This window comes from Melopsittacus undulatus, chromosome 9 (assembly GCF_012275295.1).
Source record: "Melopsittacus undulatus isolate bMelUnd1 chromosome 9, bMelUnd1.mat.Z, whole genome shotgun sequence".
Taxonomy (NCBI): domain Eukaryota; kingdom Metazoa; phylum Chordata; class Aves; order Psittaciformes; family Psittaculidae; genus Melopsittacus; species Melopsittacus undulatus.
This window is the reverse complement of record NC_047535.1, coordinates 3,562,402-3,583,275: the sequence shown is the minus strand read 5'-3', so window position 1 is coordinate 3,583,275 and position 20,874 is coordinate 3,562,402. Positions and strand designations below refer to the sequence as shown.

Sequence of the window (20,874 nt, the reverse complement as noted above, 5' to 3'; positions counted from 1 at the left end):
AAACTGTTTTGTGTCAGCCTTGCCTTTATGGAAATGGTGGGCAATCTAGAGCAATAGGTTGTAGAAATGCTGTCATGAAGAACAGTGACCCCTCTTGTACTCAGCCATGTTTTTACCTGATCACTGTATCTGAATGACACATTCCTCCTTACTTCTCTTTTACTCAGGATATTTCAGAAACAGAAAGAGGGACAGCAGAGCTGCAAACCATGACTGTACAGAAGTGAGAGCAGCAGCTCTCCTATTTGCTCTTACAGAGTGGGGAAAATCATTACTTCCAGGGTAAATTTTCTTAAAGCCAATACTGAAACTTGTTATGCAATCAAAGCAGGAGTTGGATTTTATTCTAGGTATTGACAGGAGTTGTTTTTTCATCAGCTGAGATACCAAATTACAATCAAATCAGTGTTTCAGAAGTCAAACATCGTCACTGCACCCCATGCATCTCTAAACCCAACTGATAGTTATCACCAGACAGGAGCACCCAGCAAAGATGTGATTAATGACAGTCCATCATGGAGAAACAGGCCCTGTGACACACCTGAACACCCTGTTAGGAAGCCAGTTTAAAACATGCCCAAGTTTCAGGTAATGTAATGTACCTACTGGGGAAATATTTACTTATTTAGTTTTTAAATCACATGCCAGATACAAATGACCAGAGTTGAATCATGCAGGGGTTGGATACAAAGTTCTGTTGAATTTAGTGGAAAGTCAGTCACTAACTTCAGTGAGCTTTGGATCCGTCCCCTGCCCTAGCAGCAGCCAGGAGTGTGTCACACTGCTTTAGAGGTGAGCAAACTGTGGAGCTGTACTCGAGGTTCAGCTAGTGCCATAAATACACTCTCATTTCATCACTGTGCCATGAGAGAAACACCACGTGGAAAAGTTGACTTTTATGTCACTATTTACAATAGTAAATAGCACAGTGTAAGCTATTAATAGAGTATTAGTTCTGGAGAGTGTTTAGTTTGGATTTACACCAGATTTTTCTCCTCATGTAATTTCTAATCCTGATTAATGGCTTGGGGGGGGGGGGAGGGTTGAATTCACAGCTCCTGAATAAGGAGAAACATACTGTGCTAACTCACTGAGATCCTGTGGCACAAACTCCACTGCTGACCTTCACTCTTCTGTTAGCGAACTGCAAACCACTTTGCAGTTGTATGGATCTGACCTGTCCTGTCAGAGATGCAGAATTCTTGGGCATGTCCCACTGGGAACATCCTGACACTCTAATTTGTTATTTCCAGCAATATTTTGCGAGTTAGTGGTCAAATCCCATTGCAAACAGACTAGGTATCATCCATGCAAATTTGCCACAGGTACAAACTCAGATCACCACCACTGCTCCGGTCTGGTCCTTAGAGCTAGTGTGAGGTTCCTAGTCACAGAATATTCCTGATCTTTGAGATAACTGCACCAGAAAACACCTCCATTGTTTTCCAGGCACATTTTATTCAGCAAACTGTAACTGCAGATTGCCAGAAAGATTATCAAGTGTCAGCCAGTGTGAGACCAAACAAGTCTCAGAGTTGGCCCTGAGTCAAGGACTCTCAAAGATCTGTTGGGTCTTACGATAATTGTCTGCAGTGCAGGGGGTTGCAAGGTTGGGATTAAAGTTCTGCTTTAAATGAGGAACTGGCTAAAGACTGATGAGATTTGGCAACTATCAGGCAGTATTTCTAGTAATTTCACCCATAAATCAGACTGTTAAGATGAAGCTTTGAAAGTACAACAGGAGAACTTCATTATTTGATAATTTATAGTGGTGTATGTAGTATACTCCACCTTGGGAACAGTTACTTTGGCACGCACCAATCTTTCTGGATAATCTGCATTACATCAGTGTCTCAGGAATGCAAGACTGTGATTGAAGCAAATCCTAGATACAAATTATTTGGTGTAACTCGTATTAGGAGAGACACCAGAACAAAGAGGTGGCTTTGTCATCAAGGAGATTAATATGTGAACAGTGGCTACTGTATCTTCATTTAAATGCTGGAGAGATTTGCAGGAGAAAAGTAGCTCACACAGGAAAATCCATTGTTAGCCATTGTTATTCCCAGACAGAACAGAAAGTTTAGTGTGAACTTTAGAATGTCACTGATCTACTACAAAACCCTTCTCCTGGTTCACATTGCAGTGAAAGATGGACTCTGAGGTGAAGGAAAAATTATCCCATGGCTGAAAGTACTGATCTCTGGGCATTGTACCTTCACATCTTATCTCTGTACATACAGGAAAATTAGGTGTGAGAAAACTTATCCTGTTATCAAACTTCCCGAAAGTGCTTTGAACAAAGATCTCAGGGTAGAAGCCAAGGAAAACAGGCTGCTCTGCCTACCTGCTGGTCATGGCCAGCACAGCTTCCATACTACATTAGGGATGATAAGTGCCAGCTGGGCATCTCAGTTTCCATGACACTTCCCAGCTCGCACCTTTGGCTTACTGCTAGTTGTTGCAGTGAGGTGGAAATATGTCCAGAGGTAACTAAATGTCCATTTTCTGAATAGACGATTCTCACTTGTGATTAGCTTGAGGGTAATTCCTCCATTGGCACCTGCCCACTTCCAGCCATGGGATAGCTCATTTGGAAGAAAATCATTTCACTGGAGAGCCATGGATAGATTTCAAAGTCTCCTACTATTGCTGTGAAGTTGGTTGCTGGGGTTTCTAACTTGCATATTGTGCTTAAACCTTCATAAGAGATCCCAGAGTTAGCCCTAGGGCTCTACTTTCTCATTATTTAGATATACACCCTATTGACAAAAAAAGGTTTCTTGTGTTGGTTAAAGATACTCCTAACCAGAACCGCAGCTCTAGTGTTCAAATATTCTTTCTTCTTCTTAAAATAAGTCCTGGACAAGTAGTGTACACAATAAAACACCTGCATTTTCACTATCTTAAAAAGAAAAATTGCTAGAAATATACACTCTTCTCCAAATTATACTTACAACAACTGACATATCTCACCTTATTATGTTCTGCCATTAAAAAAACCCACATACCTGTCTGTGATCCTTCTCTTAGATCACAGGTAAAGGGCAGCCATGAAAACCTTGATATGGCTGAGAAAAATCAAGAGAGACAGATACAGACTTCATTCTCAGTACAGGTCTCCGAGCATTACAGGCACAGCTTTGGGGTCTGGGCAGAAGGCAGCAGTGATAAATCAGCTACCCAAGAGACACAAGCCAAAGAGTTGTCTTTATTTCTAGGTCTCCTGTACAGTGGCAGGGAGACAGATGGACTTCAGAACAAGTCTGTGCTTGGTTTTGAGAAACAACTTTGTGGAAATAGGTACAGGGCATGCAGCCAGTCAAAAGTGAACCTCAGTCTAAACAGTGCATTCATTGGCCTACTGAAACCAGCTGCAAACAAGCGTATGTGATGTTCAACATCACAGATAAAGGCTTTTGCCCTCCTCCTCAAAAGAGAAATGGAACCCATTTCTGGTTGGATAACTGTGGCTCGCAGGTGGCAAAATGTGAACTTCTGGATCTCTCTATGAGACACTTTGAATGTTCCACCATCACGCCCCACCAGGGTGGCAGAATCTCATCCCTGACATTAAGGTTGTTAAAAAAAAGAAATAGATCTGGTTCTTTTTACCTGGTTAATAAAAATTTGGCTTTCTTTCATGCAGGCAGGTTTTCTAAAAGGAAAGTATCTGTACTTGATATCTTTGACTAACCAAGCTAAATAGTAAAAGGACTTGAAGTTTATCCATGACTTTTGATACCAACCTCCCCAACTAAACCAACCAAAAGAAGACAGAACCAACACCAAAGGATGTTACCAACACCCACTGACACTGCAAACAGCATTCAAGTATCTTACACGAGAAACACTTGGGAACAGCCTTTGCCTTTGCCATCACACATGTGGAAACCTTCTTACAATGACTATTGGTTACTAAGAAACAGAAAGGAGTTGGCATGAATTAAGTTCAGTTAATAGGGCTTGGTAACATCATTTGCAATCACAGAGGACATGTAGCAGGGACCAATCCTGTAGTCCACAGAGTCCCATGTGCAGAGCAGCTGAGCATCTGGCCCAAAGGTTGCAGCTGCAATCCCCAAAACAAACACCACTCCAAAACAATCAATGTCTCCATGTTTGAAGTCTATTCTCTTCTGAAACAATAAATCAACATGCTTGACTCAGTGTGCTGGCCTGGACTTGGATCCCAGCAAGTTTGTGGGGATCTGCCACTGACCTGTGAAAAGATTCACACATCCAAACACTGAATCTGTTACTGGAGTCATCTTGTGTACTCTCCTTTGCTCCAACTTCTGTCAGATTGTTGCACATATTTGCTTACATGTCAATGTAAAGAAAACAGGCCAATTTCTCTCTTGAGTAACCTCATGTTTGTTTGTGATACTTCAGACCCAAGCCTGGAGCTTTGCCTGCTGCATGAGATTCAGTATGTTAACCCAAGGACCTGATCCTGCAGAACAGCAGTGCCTGAACAGAAACTGATGGGAGTAAGTCACAATGCCCAAATGTTTGCAGAATCAAGGATAAGAATCATAAGTGAAACCAACCAAAATCTGTTTTCAGTGTCTAACATCAAAGAAATCCAAAAGCAGAAACACATGAACAGTGAATAATTAAAAGACTCTCAATAATCTTTCCATTTTAGATGGTGATTAAAAGAGCATAATTTAAAAGAATATAAAGCAAAGATGATTTTCAACCTGGAAGAAGAATGTTTGACATTTGTGGATGTTACTTTTTAAAAGCTATTATCATACATAATTTAATTCCCTTTAAAATTAATAAATCAAAATATCTAATGCATGTTTATGAGATTATAACTGTAGACACAAGCATCTTATAGATTATGTCAGATGGGTAAAGGTGGAAACATTGTACTGACAAAGCAACAGTTGTAGAGTTTTTTTGTGTTTCTGAGATGATCAGCAAAGAATAAGGACTAATAAATGCTTGCCCACTGACGATGATTCAGCCAGCCATCTCTTCTTAGCTTGCAGGGCACTGGAGGTGAAAGCCTCCTGTAGTGTCCTGGCAGCCAGACAACCAGTTAAGGCTGAAAGTGTCCTGTTCCTACAGCCTTGTGTAGCTACCACCCTCCAGTAGTCTGCCTAGCTGGAAGTGGGTGCAACCTACTGGCAGTGACCCAGAAATCTCTTACTTATCTGCACAAGATGTTCTGTAGTCTCATAGGAAAAGATAAGAGAGAGATACTCTTCAGGAGAAATTAAGAAGTTCGTGAACAGCTAGAAAATCAACTGCAGAAATTGAGGGATTTTCAATGGAAATGAGAAACTTTTCTACCATTTGCATCAAAGGCAAATGCCTTCACATAAGCAGGTGGAAAATTGGTGGAAAGAATTAAAGACAATAATGCAGGAAACCATTCAGCAGGTAGGCCTAGCAATGCAACATCACAAATGTGCTTCAGAAAGATGTGGTGCAGGTGGGAAATCCTACCTCCATCTCAGAGGAGGTGACAGATAAAGCTGGCTCCAAAGATGAGGAGAAGCAGGGTACAGAGGAAGAGATCAATGAATAAAATCAGAGGCTAAGACTTTAATGCTGAGACCTTGATTAAAGGAAGCTGCTGAGTACTCGTGTGGCTTTAGCAACTAAACAGAACTGAATCGTGTGCTTAAAGGGAATCTTTATGTGCTTTGCTGAACTCAGCCCCAGAGCAGCACATATTGAATCTATTTCTCCAAAGAGAAATGGCAATTCTGTATTCACTGAAGGGGAAATAATTTTTTCTGGACAATTCCTTCCTCTTGGAGCAGCTTGCAAGTCCTGAATCTGGCTTTCCCTCCCTTTGCCTGATTAGGATGTGTGATAACAGGTTTCTCAGAAGGGCAATACAACAACTCTGGAACAAAGACTAATTGAGACATCAAGCTGTACATACATTAATGTTTAACAAGAGAGGGGAAAGTCTTAACTCTGGCCGGAAGCTCTTGTATCCTATGTGGATATTATTGCTGGCAGGGAATCAGTGAAAATATTCAGAGGGGAGAGCTCTATCATTTAGCTGAGATATCCTGATTATAACATGAATCATCTACAACATGCAGCATGCATCATTCTGAGTTCTCAAAGAGCTCAATGATGGTGCTGAAATCAGACTACCCTCCCACTGAAAAAGACACTGTAATTTTGTCTCTTATTTAAAATCAACAGCACTGGTGGCATTCAAAATGAGAAACACCTTCATTCTGAATTTCAGACAGAGGCAATGGCTGGTATCTGGGCAACTGGATAAGAAGCAGAGAGAGTATCACATTGGAACTGAGTGGGGGTTTGGTTTGTGTTTGCTATGTGTTTACTAGGGCAGATGAATCCAATGCTATCCAAGAAGAAGAGCTATTACTACCACTCTTTAACTCTCCTCAAGCAGTTGAGAAAGCCTCCACTCCACTAAAATGCTGCTGAGGGTTACTCACCCATCCCCTTGGTGTGGTTGAAGTCGCCTTTCACCACTTTACAGGTTTTGCCATCACCACTGCAGATTCCACAGCGATCCTCTTTGGCAGCTGAGCCAATGATTCCATCGCAGCCAATTTTCTAATGACAACAACCAGAGGTCCCCATTATTTTATTTGCAAGGTTAAAGTATTTCGATACATTGAGATCAAGACTAAGAGATAGGCATCTGACTGAAAACCTGAGTGGGAAGAGAACAGTGGGTGTTAGGGGAGCACTCATTTGGAATGGTGTTGAGTTGGTTATTCAACAACCCCCTTCCTTAACAATGAAAGCATGAACTTTGCTACAGAAGATTTAACTGAAGAGTTTCACAAACACTAGTTATTCCAGATACCATCATAGATTTCATACTAACCCACTCTAACTTCCTTCAAGCACAGCATGTTAAAATAATGTTTCATGTTTCTATATCAATTTCCATCTGAGGAGCTCAGAGACATTCCAGAAAAATGGACCTCTACAGTGATACTCAGTTTAGAGAAAAATATGTGCTCTTTAAGTGAAGATTAACCCAACTAACCAGAATCCGGGTCATAGCCTTTCATCATACAAAACCTAAGTGCTGTTAGAAGTTCCAGTGTGCTGCTCACTGAATGAGCTCTGCTTCTGATCAGGATCTGAACAGGGAGTGTAACATTCAGTTCTGATGACACTTCTGCAATACCTGAAGAAAGATCTCACGAATCAGATAGTTCAAGATGCCTGCAATGCACTGTAGCTCAATGGAAGCAAGTCAGGTTCATATTTGGCCAATCTGTACCATAAAGTTGCTAAAACAATCATGACATTTTCTATATGCTTGCACTGTGTTAAGCTTAGACATTCAATTGAGAAAGAAAACCCCAAACAAGAATTCCACCTAAAGCTTCATTTTACACAGTATTTTCATCATTTTCTACACCTACCTAAACTCTTTCCAACTAAAATCTAAAGCTTTGCTACCACAGATGGGTATTACTAGGACAGTCACAGTATTGTCCCCATAGCTACAGAGACTGCCATGGTAATCTTCCTTATTCCCCAACCATGTACAGATTATGATGGTGAACATTACACATTTGCATATCTTGAGGTGGATAAGATTTCTTTTCATTTACTATGTTTTCTGTCCATATAAGACCCTGGAAATAATCAGCAATTTACTCTAAAAACATAAATTTCTACTGAAATAAGAGTTGTCATTATGCAAGTTATTAGGAGAGATTCTACTATTAAAAATAAGATACAGATTTACTCTCTGCAGACAAACAGTTTCTTGGCACATGAGTTAGCATGACTGTCACTAATAATATTCGAATAAGGCTGTTGGGTCTCATCCTTCTCTTGCCTTCTTAAAATGAAGCCAGAGGAAAGTTGGAGGGAACTGAGGGAACAATCAAAACAACAAACATTTTGAGAAATAGGGTAAGCAGAGAAATATTAGGAGAACTTGGGCTGTTTATCTGAGACTGTCTGCATGCAAGCAATGCAATTTGGACCTGAACTCAAACGTTCCTCAGTTTCAGAAGACACTGGCCACTGCTTAAGTCCAGATGTATTACAGGGATCAAAGACTGCCAGTATTCAGACGTGTTCTGATGCAGCACTCATCTGGGTAAATCATTACAGACAGACCCATGCTGAGAAAGGATGATCCTCTTAAACGTATACAAGGGAAATGCTGCTCATTAACTAGAATAGCATGTAAGCTGGTGGGCAAGAGCTACGGGAAAAAAACCTGTATAAATGGGAGTTAAAGGAAGGTATGAAAACGACCACAGAGTTTCTGGCAGTTGCAATTCTCAAGTCTAAACTTCACACCCATGTCCAACAAATAATTTTGGGCTATTGAATGTGATTCTGCCCCCAAAACAGAAGGATGTCCCAGCAGTAATCCTTCCAGGAAAATAAATATAATTTATTAATGGGGTTGTTGAAAAGCAGCTGGAAATATATGCCTGCCTGCCACCCTGCTGAGATACTGGAAAAGCTGCATTTAATTTAAGACTCTAGTGCTATCTTTTATTGTCCTGCATTGTTATTAGCACTATGTGAGCACACAAATGAATAAAAGGAATATAATGAGTGTTGAACCACACTTATTCCCAGTGCTACATGAGGAGTCTGTAGGGCTGTAATGGAGGCAGGCTAAGAATGGGGAGTTAGCGACCACATGCTTCGCATTTACGCTGTAGTCTCCCAGATAATGTAAACCAGTGCAAGGCAGCAAAGCCTCTGAAAGAGTGAATCCCCCCTCTTCTGACACTGGGGTTCAAGACAAACCATTTTCTTCCGTTTCGCAAGTCATTGACACACTTTGACTTGAAGGACCCTCTCTGAAAGCATGGAAAGTGCACCCACTGAATCCACAAATACACCTCCCAATGCAGCCTTCTTTTTGATGGCACCATCCCTCCATTCACACAGCAGACTTTGCCTTCAATCCAGCCCCCATCAGATTTGGGCCAGGAAATGGCTTCTTAAAAAAGAAAATCTTTAAGAGAATAAATCAGTTTTCCTTGTTGCCTTTCAGATGATAATTGGTGTGTTCTTGCTATTTTATGCAGAAAAAAATACCTTAGAAGCACCTTATTCTCGCCTACATAAATATTAGAGCCCATTTCTCCTTCCCCAGGCCTTCCAATCATTTACAAACTAAAAGTATACTTAATAACAGTATGTAATGAAAACAGCTTTTGTCAAGATTGACAGTGGATTCCAAAAGCTGCAAAGTCATTTATAAACACATTACAGTGATCATCAGTCACTCAGATCCTTCGAAAACTCCCTGCATCAGAAATACTGCCACATTTAAGTGCAAAGGGGAAGACACAGGACTGGAAGGGTGTGGAAGATGATCCATTAAGGAGTGAGCAGGGCATTCGGAGCTCATCTGTGTTCAGCAGGAAGATTTAAGAGTCCAAAGCCAGCCTGATGTAAGCACCACCTTTTCAGCCCTGTTCTTAGACTCTTGGAGCTTCCCTGTACAACCCAGCATGGACTTGAACAGTGATATCCATAACTTTGGCAAAGGAACTGATGTTGACACCACTCAGGTGTTCCACCTCCTACCTGTACTAGCCGTTGAGAGCCTGTAGTGCTGCAGTACTGCTATTAACACCATCAACTGGACAAAGAGGAAGCAGATTTTAACCAAAGCCAGTTCCTTGCCCATTTTAAGCCATCAGAGTGCTGGCAAGAAACTTAAAGATGGCCTTTTGGGGCTTCAAGTCCTTAGCATTGACTGTCACAATTATATCTACAGGTTTCTTACTAAACTTCAACCCAGGCAGGCTCCTATGCTGACACCATGTTTTGGAACTATCCATTGACCTTGAAATTGGCAGGTAACTGCACATTTGCTGAGCCAAAGGCCTGAAATTAATTCTCTCTAAACTGATATCTCAATCCACCCATCCTTCCCTCCTCCTTTCTTCCCATCTTTGTAATTAAACATCTGAATATACTGCTTGTTGGGTGGTATTTCCAGCTTCAGTCATTGCTGGCTCCAGCATAGGAAAACTCCTCTTCTGAATACACATCATTTGGATTCTTCTGTGTGAACTCTTTTCTGTAGTGCTTGGGTATTTTTAATGGTATTTTTATTTGTCTTTTCAATGGCTGTGCAAGAACTCAATTGATACAGGCTGCGTGAGTATGTTTTGCTACATAAACACAATTCTTTTTGTTATATACACCCACCCCGTGTAAGAAATGACATTGTAGGCTCACAAACTGTAATGCTTCCCATATGCTGAGCTAACTAGCTGTCTCAATGGATCAAATATAAATATTGATGCAACATATGCCATTTTACAAATTAATCATGTATGGAGCATGCTGGTTATGACAGATTCATCTACACTGCCAATTCTTTGTCCATAATATCCAGTGTCCATTGATACCTCCAGGGATGGACCACATGAAACAAGAATGTACATATGTGAGCAACTGACATTCACATCTGAGGGCAAATGAATTCTTATTTCTTTGCTTTACACATGACTTGTGAAGCCCTTGTGGGGGATTCTGGGTGCTGTCAGGATTTGAACAGGAGGGTGAGCCTAGATCCCTAATCAAGTAGTTCATCTCCATGTTACTCCTATTTTTGTTCCACCACAAATTCTGTGTGATGGATTGGAGTCCATGTAGAAGTTAGTTCAGCAAATATCCTCCTGTCATTTCCTGAGCCTTCAGATTTTATCTGAATCAGAGTAGCTCTGCTGGAACAGGAGACACCGGTTGGCTTAAATTAGCATTATCTGATCTGCATTAGATACGCAATTACACTTGCCCAGTGACTTTGTGTTTAGATCCCTTAGCAGCTCATGGGGATGCTAGAAACAATTATTCTTGATAACCACTTTTTCACATTTAGAGCTCGAAGGTTATGTGTCAGAACCCCTCTGTTCTGGCAGCAAAGCAGCCTATATGAGTGAACATGCAAATAATAAAAAGCTTTTTCCCATCACAGGAACTCCTTTGCTTCTGTTCTCTGATCACTTTCTGTAGCTACCCCTTTCTGATCCCTCCAAACCAACTTCATCTGACCTAATCCTACCATGCCCTGGTTTGTACAAATATCAACGGGCTGCAGATAACAAGGGGTTTTATACCAATACCCATTCTTTAAAAGAGACATCTATCATGTCAGTTCTGGATTTGAAAATAATCTGTATTTATCAGTATATGATATATTTGTATATACCTGTATGTATCTCCCTTCTGATCAAGTCTTATTCTTGGCTGCTCCAGCCACAAGCAAAATATAAAGCCTCCAGAGTAGATAATACAATTACTTGGCTATTACATCCTTTCTGTGGGTTACCATAGAAGAAAAACAGGGAGAACCAGCATGATTTTGTTTTTCAAATCCCACTGTAAAGTACACTAGAAAAACAGTAAGATACCAACAGTGCCTTGTTTTTGTCACTGAGCCCCACCAAAAGCCCTGATTTTCTTTCTAGGCCTCAGATTACATTGCTGAGAACAGAAACTGGGAAAACCAAAAAGGCATTTATACAACAGGTTTCTGCAGTTCAAACAATCCTTCTGGTCTGTGGGCACATACACTAAATAATTTATCAAGGCACAGTGTGAAGCCAAGTTGTTGTATGGAGACAAGCTACCCAGTCTGGAACATCTTGTATCACAGTTTGTAATGCAGGAATATGAACAATACATGGAAAACACTCAAGTGAGGAAGCAAAGCCAGAAGTGCATGCATCAATCAAATGCAAGAAGTGGGTACTGAGTATGTAGGAAATTGCTAGCCAGCATCAGTTCCAGTAGACAACTGCAATATATCCTCTGCCGCTCCTGGCCCTCTCCTGACACTTTGCCTATCCCATGTGGAAAATTGCTCTGGAAATGTGTCCATTTTCAAGTTTGTGCTCCCCTTTCCTACTGTATGACAATCATTTTTATCAGAAAGCTGTTCTATAGTATCTCTGTTGTGCCAGGACAGCCTAAAAAGTGGCTTGTCATCACAGAATGTTCTGTGGATTCACCAGCAAGTTAAAAGTAGACGTGACATGACAAAACATTAATGAGAAAACTGTAGTTAGAGCCAGAACAACTTCACCTCTTAAATTGTTAAATCACAGCAAAGACTGCCCTTGATCTCTAGCCCAGTTCTGCTATGCAGGAGGTCTCTGTTTTCAAAGAGACCTTAGATTACACACTCAAGTATAATCTGTAGTCCCCACTGGAAAGTTTTTGTGCTATCATGAGCCTCAGACTAATCCTCCTTTGAGAAAAGCCAGCACAAAGTCATGTGCGTCACAGCAGTCAGCTGAGCAGCTTGTCTTCTCCCCACACGACTGCTGTGTGACATCTGACACCTTTTTGGCTCTACTTCTGCCAGTTTTATATTAACATCAGCAGCACAGAGTGAAGAACTATAAGAGGTTCTAAAGCACACTGCTTCCACCAATCTTGACTCATGAAACATACACCAGAGTCTTAAGGAGGAACAAAACTCTCAGGGAATCCTCTCTCTGAAAGCCACTTGTCACTTGAAGAGAAATGTGGGAAGATAAAAGCAATCTGAGCTTCAGGTTGCACTGCCCTATTCCATCTTCATCATGACTTCAATGCCCATGCTAGAGAAAGCAAACTGTGTGAGCAGGCAAGAGGGAGGCTGCCAAGAAGAGATGAGCATTCATCCTCCTCCTCCTCATATCCATCAGACTGATCTTCTCCAGCCTGCTACAGATCTTGTGTCTCTGAAAAGTCTCAGGAGAAAAGAAATTATCCATGCTAGAAGACTATGTGCATTTTGAGAAGTTCAAAGACCTGTGTACACACTGAACAAGGCATGTACTTTGCTTAGAAGATGGTAAGGATAAGTGCATTTGGCATTACTTTTGAGGCTTCCCTTCTCAAAGCCTCCCTCTTCTTGCAAGTTTTTCTTTGCCATGTTCTTCTACATGGATTCATCACGTAACAGTGATGCATGAGTTCCATTTAGGAGCATCTACTGCTGAAGGGAAAAGAGCTATTACATTTCCTGGCCTAGATGTTCACAGGCAATGGTTACTGCTAATTTGTCTGTTACACTGGCAACGTGTCATTCCTGCCTTTGAGAGCCTTTAACTAGAAGGATTACACAGGAAAATAAATAACTATAATACCACCCTCTGATTTCAGCACTTATTCTCTTTTTCAGGCCCCCTGCAATGCTTATAGCCAGGCTTTGTCTGTACTGGGTAAGAGTAATTAAAGAAATATGTTGATTAAATTGGTTTAATAAGCAGGGAGTTAGATGAGTATCTGTGGTAAATGGGGTACACAGTCACATATGGCAACTCTCAGCTCTATATAAGGCAGGAGAGGATTATAAATGAGTTCACAAGGCTTTCAAATCTGCTCGGCTTGAATTGATCATTTTGCATTTTCTCTCAGCCAGATGCAAATAGACTGAATGTTCTGCAGCTGTCATCACTTCTCTGCACAGTTAAAGGCAGTTGCCCCCGACTTAGAGTGCAATTTGCTTTTCATGATGTACCTCCAAAGCTCTGTGCTCATAAAGGTTTTCATTTGGAAGGGAGCTGGCTACTGCTCCTCACTGGAAGAAGAAAACATACATTGCCATAATGTGTGATTTACCATTCGTGGCTGATCTGAATGTTTGGAGCAGTGAAGCTGCCAGACCAGTGTAATGGTCAATGGCACACAGCTGGAGGTGCACAGCTGGCCTTACTATAAAGGTTAGTAATGGATTTTTTTTGAGGCTTTTTTTCAGATACAGCTGAAAATAGGGGAAATTAAGTAACTTGGGATGCACAATGAACCTGGCTCTGTGCAATGCTCTTTGTATTAAAGAGCATCTAATAAATCAAACTCGTGTTGGCTACCCAGCAACTCGCTGTTGAGATCCTTCATCTGAATAAATTAGATTGAATTAGAAATGCCTCTTCAGCGGCATTTGGCAGGGAGCAGTGGGAAGCGTGTCCTGCAGCAGTGCAAAACTCAATCCAAGCAAAGGTTTTTCACTTATGTTGTCACACTGCTCTTCGTAAAGTTGCATTATGCCCCCAAAGGCTCTTTTATACCAAGGTGAACATTGTGTTCGTCTATCTCCCTGTCTAAAAGGCTCAAAGCAACCAGAATTGGTAGTTTATCACTGCTCACAGAAATCAGAGATAGTGCCAAATTTAGTGTGCCTTCTGCCCCAGGGCAAGCTAGCATATCTCCAGTGAAGTCAGTGAAAGTAAAGGGTGATGCTAGAAAGCTGTTCTGGTGGTTAATATTGAAAAGAGGAACTCCTAGCACAGGATACAAATCTAGATGAGGATAAACTTAAAGGAAGAAATGCCAGGAAGAATCCAGCACTGGCAAGGCTGCAGTAGCCAACTCAACTGTCTTTCACATAACTAACATGTGTGAAGCAAACTTTGAACACATTACATGAGTAGGAGAGAGAAAACCCACTGTCTGCCTTGTCATAGCGTCCGGGAAAACTAACTTGAATCCAACTGCAGCACACTTCTAGAAGCACCCATTCCAAATGACTTCCTGTAATTTATGATCCTTAAATAAACATTTTCTTCTCTCCCTTCCCTTGTCCAAACCTTGTATTTCCAGTTAATATAGGTACATACAACCCCACTATGTTTTCAAGAGATCAGAAATACCAGTTCTAAGAGATGGCTTCCCTAAGCGTTCGATGTCCTGTGCTACAAACTGTCTCACTGCCCAGCAAAGAGTTGCATTAAAAAGATCTCCCACACCTAATTTTGGTTCCATATGCAATTTGGCTAGAGAGAAATAATCATCATTGGAATGGTTAAAGGCCTTCACACCTTCACTCCAGGAAAAGGGAATCAAACCCAAAGACTCTTGAACAGAGTCTACTTCATTTCCATTCTTGACTTGTCTGACCAAAGATAGAAAGAAGCAATGTTCAGGGTTTGGCCAGTCCATCCAGGGACAACCAAGGGGACACTGATTGTCCCATTGCAGTACAGCAGAAGGAAGCCTACCCTGCGTTCTCTCTGATTTGCCTTTTGTGTGACCCAAGCAAGACAATGCAGAAGAGAGACAAAAGCAAACTGGCTTGGGTTGTGGTGTGGGCTGCAGGATCTGCTCCTTTGAACCTATATTCTGTGTTGCACAGAAGTTTAAAACTTACTTTGTGGGAAGAAGGGAACCTTTTTCTTGCTGCAAGGGAAGCAGGCCTTTCAAACACTTCTGATGGGCCCCTACAGTAACTCACCTTGGCATTATATAGTAATATGGTCAACAAAAAACACACAGGGGAAGCTACTGGCTCCTGCAGCTGCAGCATCTAAGGAGCAACTGGTATTCAAAAGCTTCCTCTATTTCCTAGGCAGGAAGCAGGTAAACCTAAAATGCATCATGAGGCTGGCAATGTAACACTTGTAACAAGCTAGTGACAATCTGCAATCTAGGGTTGCCCTCTCACCGCAGAGACAGCCTCCCAGCCACCCACATGGATGCCTGTTTTTCTAGGATGTACACAGCTGCCCCAGACTACCCTTAACACTAGACATAAAACAAGAGGAAGTTACTCCACCTGGCACTTGCCATGTACACAGAGGTCAGTCTCGTACGGCCCACATGGAGTACCATCGAGGACTCTGTCTGTCACCAGCACAGGGGAATCCTTCCCCAAGGGAGAGCAGAAGAGCTCACATGGCTTATCTGGAAAAAGAAATACAAAAGCAAATGCCTTTAGAACAGCACAGACAAGTGTTTGAGAGGATGGTGATGCAATCTGTGTGAATGGATTTGGAAAGGTATCTGTCCTTTGAAGGAACATAAGCCTTTCAATTTAGGCCTGTCATTTCAGCACTTTAAAATCTCAGTATTCATCAGTAGAGAAAAGCTACATTTTTCATCCATGTTAATGGCAATCATTGTATTACATATTTAGACCTCACTTTGGAAAAGTTACTATCATGTTTAGCTAGAGAAGGAGTTAAGTAAAAAAAGCTTTTTCAAAGACTTATATTATTAACCAGTAGGATACAGCAGATGTCAGGGTTTGCTGAGTGCATTTGCCATACATTTAAGTAGCAGATATTTAGTCAAATATAATGGTTTTCCTTTGGAACTGACTCTGCTACTCACAGACTTCATCCAAGTAAGAACCTATAGACACTCAAATGGAAACATGTTTTGTTCTGCATAGCCAAGTACCTCCACTCATCACACATAAGAGAGTATTGCCAATACATTGAACTAAGTGGCATAGGCCTTTTCTAAGTTTCCAATGCAATCAAAAAACCTGCAATCAGGATGTGAAGCTGAGCTGTACTCAGCCTGTTTTGCTTGACACAGGAATTACATGCATAGCCCGTGGATGTTCAAACTCCTGCCTTGTGTCTGATGCAAAGCAAATATGCAGAGGCTGGATTTTGACTTCACTTGCAGACTGAACAGAGTAGTTCTGAAATTAGTCAGGGAAGTAGCTCTGCATTGTGCATTCAGACAGCAAAACTATTTGGGGGGGGGAGCAGAGGGGAATAGCAAGCAAAACCAGCCTGTCTCCTGGGGCATCTGAAGGAATTGTGCTCTTGCGGGGTCTGCTATGGGAACTGAAATGATCTCTGTATGATTGTCCTGGCGTCAGACCTAACTTGTCAGTGCTAGCACAGGAAAGGGATTATCCCATGTCTGGTCTTCTGGTATCAGTCCCAACACCACCCTCCTCTGTTCAAGCATGTCTTTAAGATGACCAAATGAAACAAGCCTTGTCTGTTTTTCAGCAGAGTGCAGCAAAATATGTTTGTTCCTGCAGAAAGAACATTATTACAATCTTTTTTCAGATCCCCCCAACATTTGATGGAATAGTAGGTGAAGAGCAAGATCTAGCAAAGGAAGCATTAAAGGAATGTAGGTAGGATAGGCATTCATCCTAAAATACCCAGAATTGACACACACCGAAATATCCCAGGGAATCCTTTTTTTCTCAGTTCCAAATTAACTTAAACACCCATTCCCAAATACCTGCCTGTTCAGACTAGGGATGAAGTCAAGGCACTTCTCCCCCAACATTACAAAAAGAGGAGCAAAGAACTAACAGCTCTGTATCTTCAGTTAAGAAGGCTAAAAGAACAGCAAGGCAGCACCAGAACAACTAATTGTAGAAAGTCTTTCAGTTGTAGCTAAGGGGAACATATTGTAGTCTCCTCACCAGCAAATGGGAGTCTTGCAGATAAAATCAAGATGGGCTGAGAAGCTGCAGAGAAACAACAACAAGAAAGTACAGAAAAAGCTTACCATCAACAATGACAGCTGTCAGGAGACTTTTCTTCTTGTTGGTGTATCTGTCATGGGCCTGGCACTGTTGGTCCCTGAAGCTTGGCACACCCTTAGGGCAGGGTAAGTTCTCACACACAGTGTGCTCCACGCTGGCTCCCCGGCAGTTCTTCCCTCCTGGCCCTGGGCTATTGTAGGAAAACCAAACCAGAGTCAGCAGGAACAGCACAGACTCCCACAGGAATACCTTTACCTCATTTTCTCTGCCCAAGGCAACTTGTGAAATGGTAGGAAGGATCCTTACTCTCAGATATTCCCCATTGGAGGGCAAATCCTGCTCTCAGGGGCTCTGACTGAAAATCATTCAAGCTCCATTCTGGATCTATAATTGGCTTATCACAACACATGCCCTGGAGTACTTCAGAAGCAGGTTCTTTTGTAGTATGCCATACAGATCAACAATAGGAGCTGCCTACAGATACACTTCAGGTAAGAGGTACTCCAAAATCCTGTTCACCTGTGGGCACTAAGCAGCCTTCCTGAAAGACAGAAAGTGCTGAATGGTCTGTATTCTGGTCATGAACAGAGGGGTGTGACTAATTCTGCACTGCTCACCTGAGTTTCTTTGACTTCAGCAGCAATTCATTCCTATCCTAACCTATTTTCAGATTGAGCAAGCAAATGACCAAGGAAAAGCAGACAGAATATGTGCACGTGTGTATGTGCCAGCAGTTTCAGAACAGGACTTGAAGTAAGGCACTCCCAAACTTTGGGTTCTGTCATAACATCAATCCTAAACTCTAACTTTTCCTGCAACTTGAGGCAACTGCCTGGAGGCACTAAGGTGACATTCATGTGCCCCGGATCACACCAAATACCCAAGGCAGAGGCAGGGAACCTTTGATGTTTTGCTTTTCTCTTCCTACCAACTGCTTTCACCTTGCTCAAAACACTCTTAACAACAGACACACAGCAAACATCTCTACAGCACACGTCCTCTGAGGTTCTGTCTTCAGCAGTTTGAAATGAAAACAGCATATAAGAAGCTGTAACCTGTACTGTAACAAATCTGTGCAGGCAGATAATCTCCATCCAGGAAAACCATGCCATTTTACACATTTGGTTTTAAACATGCAGGAAAGGCAACTAATCCAACACTGGGATTAAGCACCTGCAAAATCTATTTACTCCTATTTGTGATTCCCCAGAGAAGAAGAAAACCTCAAGCTCTCAAGAATAGCCTGTGTTTTGCTTGCAGAATAAACCAAACCAAGCACAAACAAAAACCCCAAGTAAACAGAAGACTTGGCCATCCTAACAGATAATTTCTTCACCTACTTTTTGATACTCTCCAGAAGTTGTCACACTTAACTGACCTCTGAAATCATATTTCAGTATTACAGGTCTCTTGGCACATTTAAACAGGATACTGAGGGTTTTCATCATGCAACATGAATGAAAACAGTGTCAGTCACACTCTCTGGTCTCTCACAAATGGTTACCCAGCTCTTGTTCACACATCTTTCTTTCCTCCTTCATTCCATTTATGTGGCTTCATCATTGTGTCCCTTCCACCTTTCCAAATGCTGAGGCCAAGACTTTGGGTAGCATCTCTATCAGATTCTGCAAAAGAACCTGAAGGGACAAACCAATGTCATCCCAGATCCCAAGCCCTGTATAACATGGGCTCTAGCACTGCGTGGGATTTCCAATAAATTCAATCCCACCCTGACACATGCCTGAAACAGTGACTGTGTGAGATCTCCTGGTAGACAACTCCACAGCCTAGCTTTCACTGTATTTATGCCAAGAGAATCCACCCACCAATGCAGCTGAAGAAATCAAAGCCCATTTCTACTACTGTGACCCCTTCACATGACAAGAGGGGACTGGAGAAGGGGTGGAGATCTCATCCTGCTCCTCTTTTTAAGCCAGTGTTTTTTCTCTTCATTCCCACTGTACAATAGCCCAAAGCCTAGACAAGAACACAAAGCAGTACAACACCAAAGTCTGCACGTGCAGACTGGCTCACGACACACTGCCTTACAACCATTTGGAGGCAATGCAAGCAAATACTGAGAGGAAAAACCAAATCAAACAGTGAAGCAACTGGTTTAAAAATACTGATAGTCCCACAGGCTCACAAGTCAGCTGGCAGGAGCAGAGATTCCAGTTAGAAAAGAAAAAAACAAAAAGCCAGAGACCAAATATATATGAAATAAAAGATAAATCCCTTAGCCAATATTTTTGGACAGTGAATAAACCAGCTGCAGAAATGGGCTGATGCCAGGAATCTGAAGTGAAAGAAGATCACGTGTGTAACCCCAGCCAAGAATGTATATGAGCAAGAGAATTTTAAAATCAGTGTGCAATCTTGGAGGGAGCATTTCCTGTAATTTAAGGAACGATGATGAATGGATTTAGGTTTGGTCAGCACTGTGGTTAAAGAGACTTCGTGTAGCTGACAGCAAAGAAACCAGCTCAGCCCCCTTGTGCAGGAAAACGAGCTGGTAAAAATCAAGCCTGGACACTGCAGACATGCAATTGCCATTCAGTGTTATTTAAGGAGAGAAATAAACAAATATATCCCCTTCACATGAATACAGCTCAGCAGACATCCATCATATAGGCATGTCTTCAAAGTGACTATGTTGCTAGCCAGGATTTCAGTCCCTATTTAAAAAGAAAAGTTTCCTGTGCTTTGTCTGTGGAGAAAAACCTTAACATATGAATAAAGTTAGAGATACACAACTTGGAGGGCTGCTTTCAAGATTGTGAGCACCCTTACTCACTGAGAAGTTGGAATGTACACAAACAGGGGTGGGCAGTTAAATGGCCACCACGGTAAACCTCTTCAGGCCTCCCATAAGAAAAGAGTTCCAGATGTGCCTCAACTGACCTGGGGGATGAAGGATGGCACATGGCAAAAAACACTTTTATTCTTTCCTGCATCAGAATAAAGTCCAAGCCCAAGCAAAGAGCATAGGCTTATCTGTGGCCACTGTGCAGGAACTAAACAGCATCCACTGGACTCTGTGTGCAGGAAACTTTCCTTTTCCTATGCAGCACATCCCAAATAACAGCGTATCTTGAAGTGCTTTATCAACTTAGCTATATGAAATGAAGACCACTGTCAGCCACTCCATTGCTTCTCAAGCCTAGAGCCAATATTCCCTATAGGATATATTTGTTCAGTTCAGTTGATGGATCCAGACCAACCCCTCCTTGTTCACCACAGTGCTGGAGAGGAAACACAGCATTGCTTTTTCTGCCAAGCTGCCCATTTTTAGTTCAACTGTATCCATGTATGAAACATTCCAAAGGGCCACCTCCAATGGTAACCCTTCAACAGAACCACCTTCACTCCAAGTCACTTCAGGATTTTGACCTGATCCTTGCTGCTTGTGAACAAGAAACCTCTCATATCATCTGCACAGCTCTGCTGCCAATTTCCTCCCTCTACTCATGCAGCAAGGATTGTCTAAGCACTACCTGCAAAATGCAATCAGCACCAAGTGAAGACTTACGGGGGATTGTCGCATTTCCGCTGTCTGAACCGCACTCCTGTGCCACAGGTCCGGCTGCACATGCTCCACTGACTCCACATGCTCCAGTCTCCATCAACATGCTCAGGGATGGGAGTTTTGCTGACACATTCCCCAGCTCGGCACCACTGAAATG

At 42.0% G+C, this 20,874-nt stretch overlaps 1 protein-coding gene across 2 annotated transcripts in view; it reads right to left on the bottom strand.

The window, feature by feature from the left end:
* Positions 1-20,874, bottom strand: part of ADAMTS17 (ADAM metallopeptidase with thrombospondin type 1 motif 17) — a 172,125-nt gene that overhangs the window by 51,290 nt on the left and 99,961 nt on the right. The window contains exons 12-16 of one of the 2 annotated variants that reach the window (XM_034066234.1): positions 20,721-20,866; positions 17,215-17,381; positions 15,506-15,633; positions 6,444-6,564; positions 3,844-3,918 (exon numbers count right to left, since the gene is read on the bottom strand). In XM_034066234.1, the coding sequence (XP_033922125.1) occupies positions 3,844-3,918; positions 6,444-6,564; positions 15,506-15,633; positions 17,215-17,381; positions 20,721-20,866 (637 nt within the window). The remainder of the gene's footprint in view (positions 1-3,843; positions 3,919-6,443; positions 6,565-15,505; positions 15,634-17,214; positions 17,382-20,720; positions 20,867-20,874) is intronic. The other variant, XM_034066235.1, reaches the window with a different exon arrangement.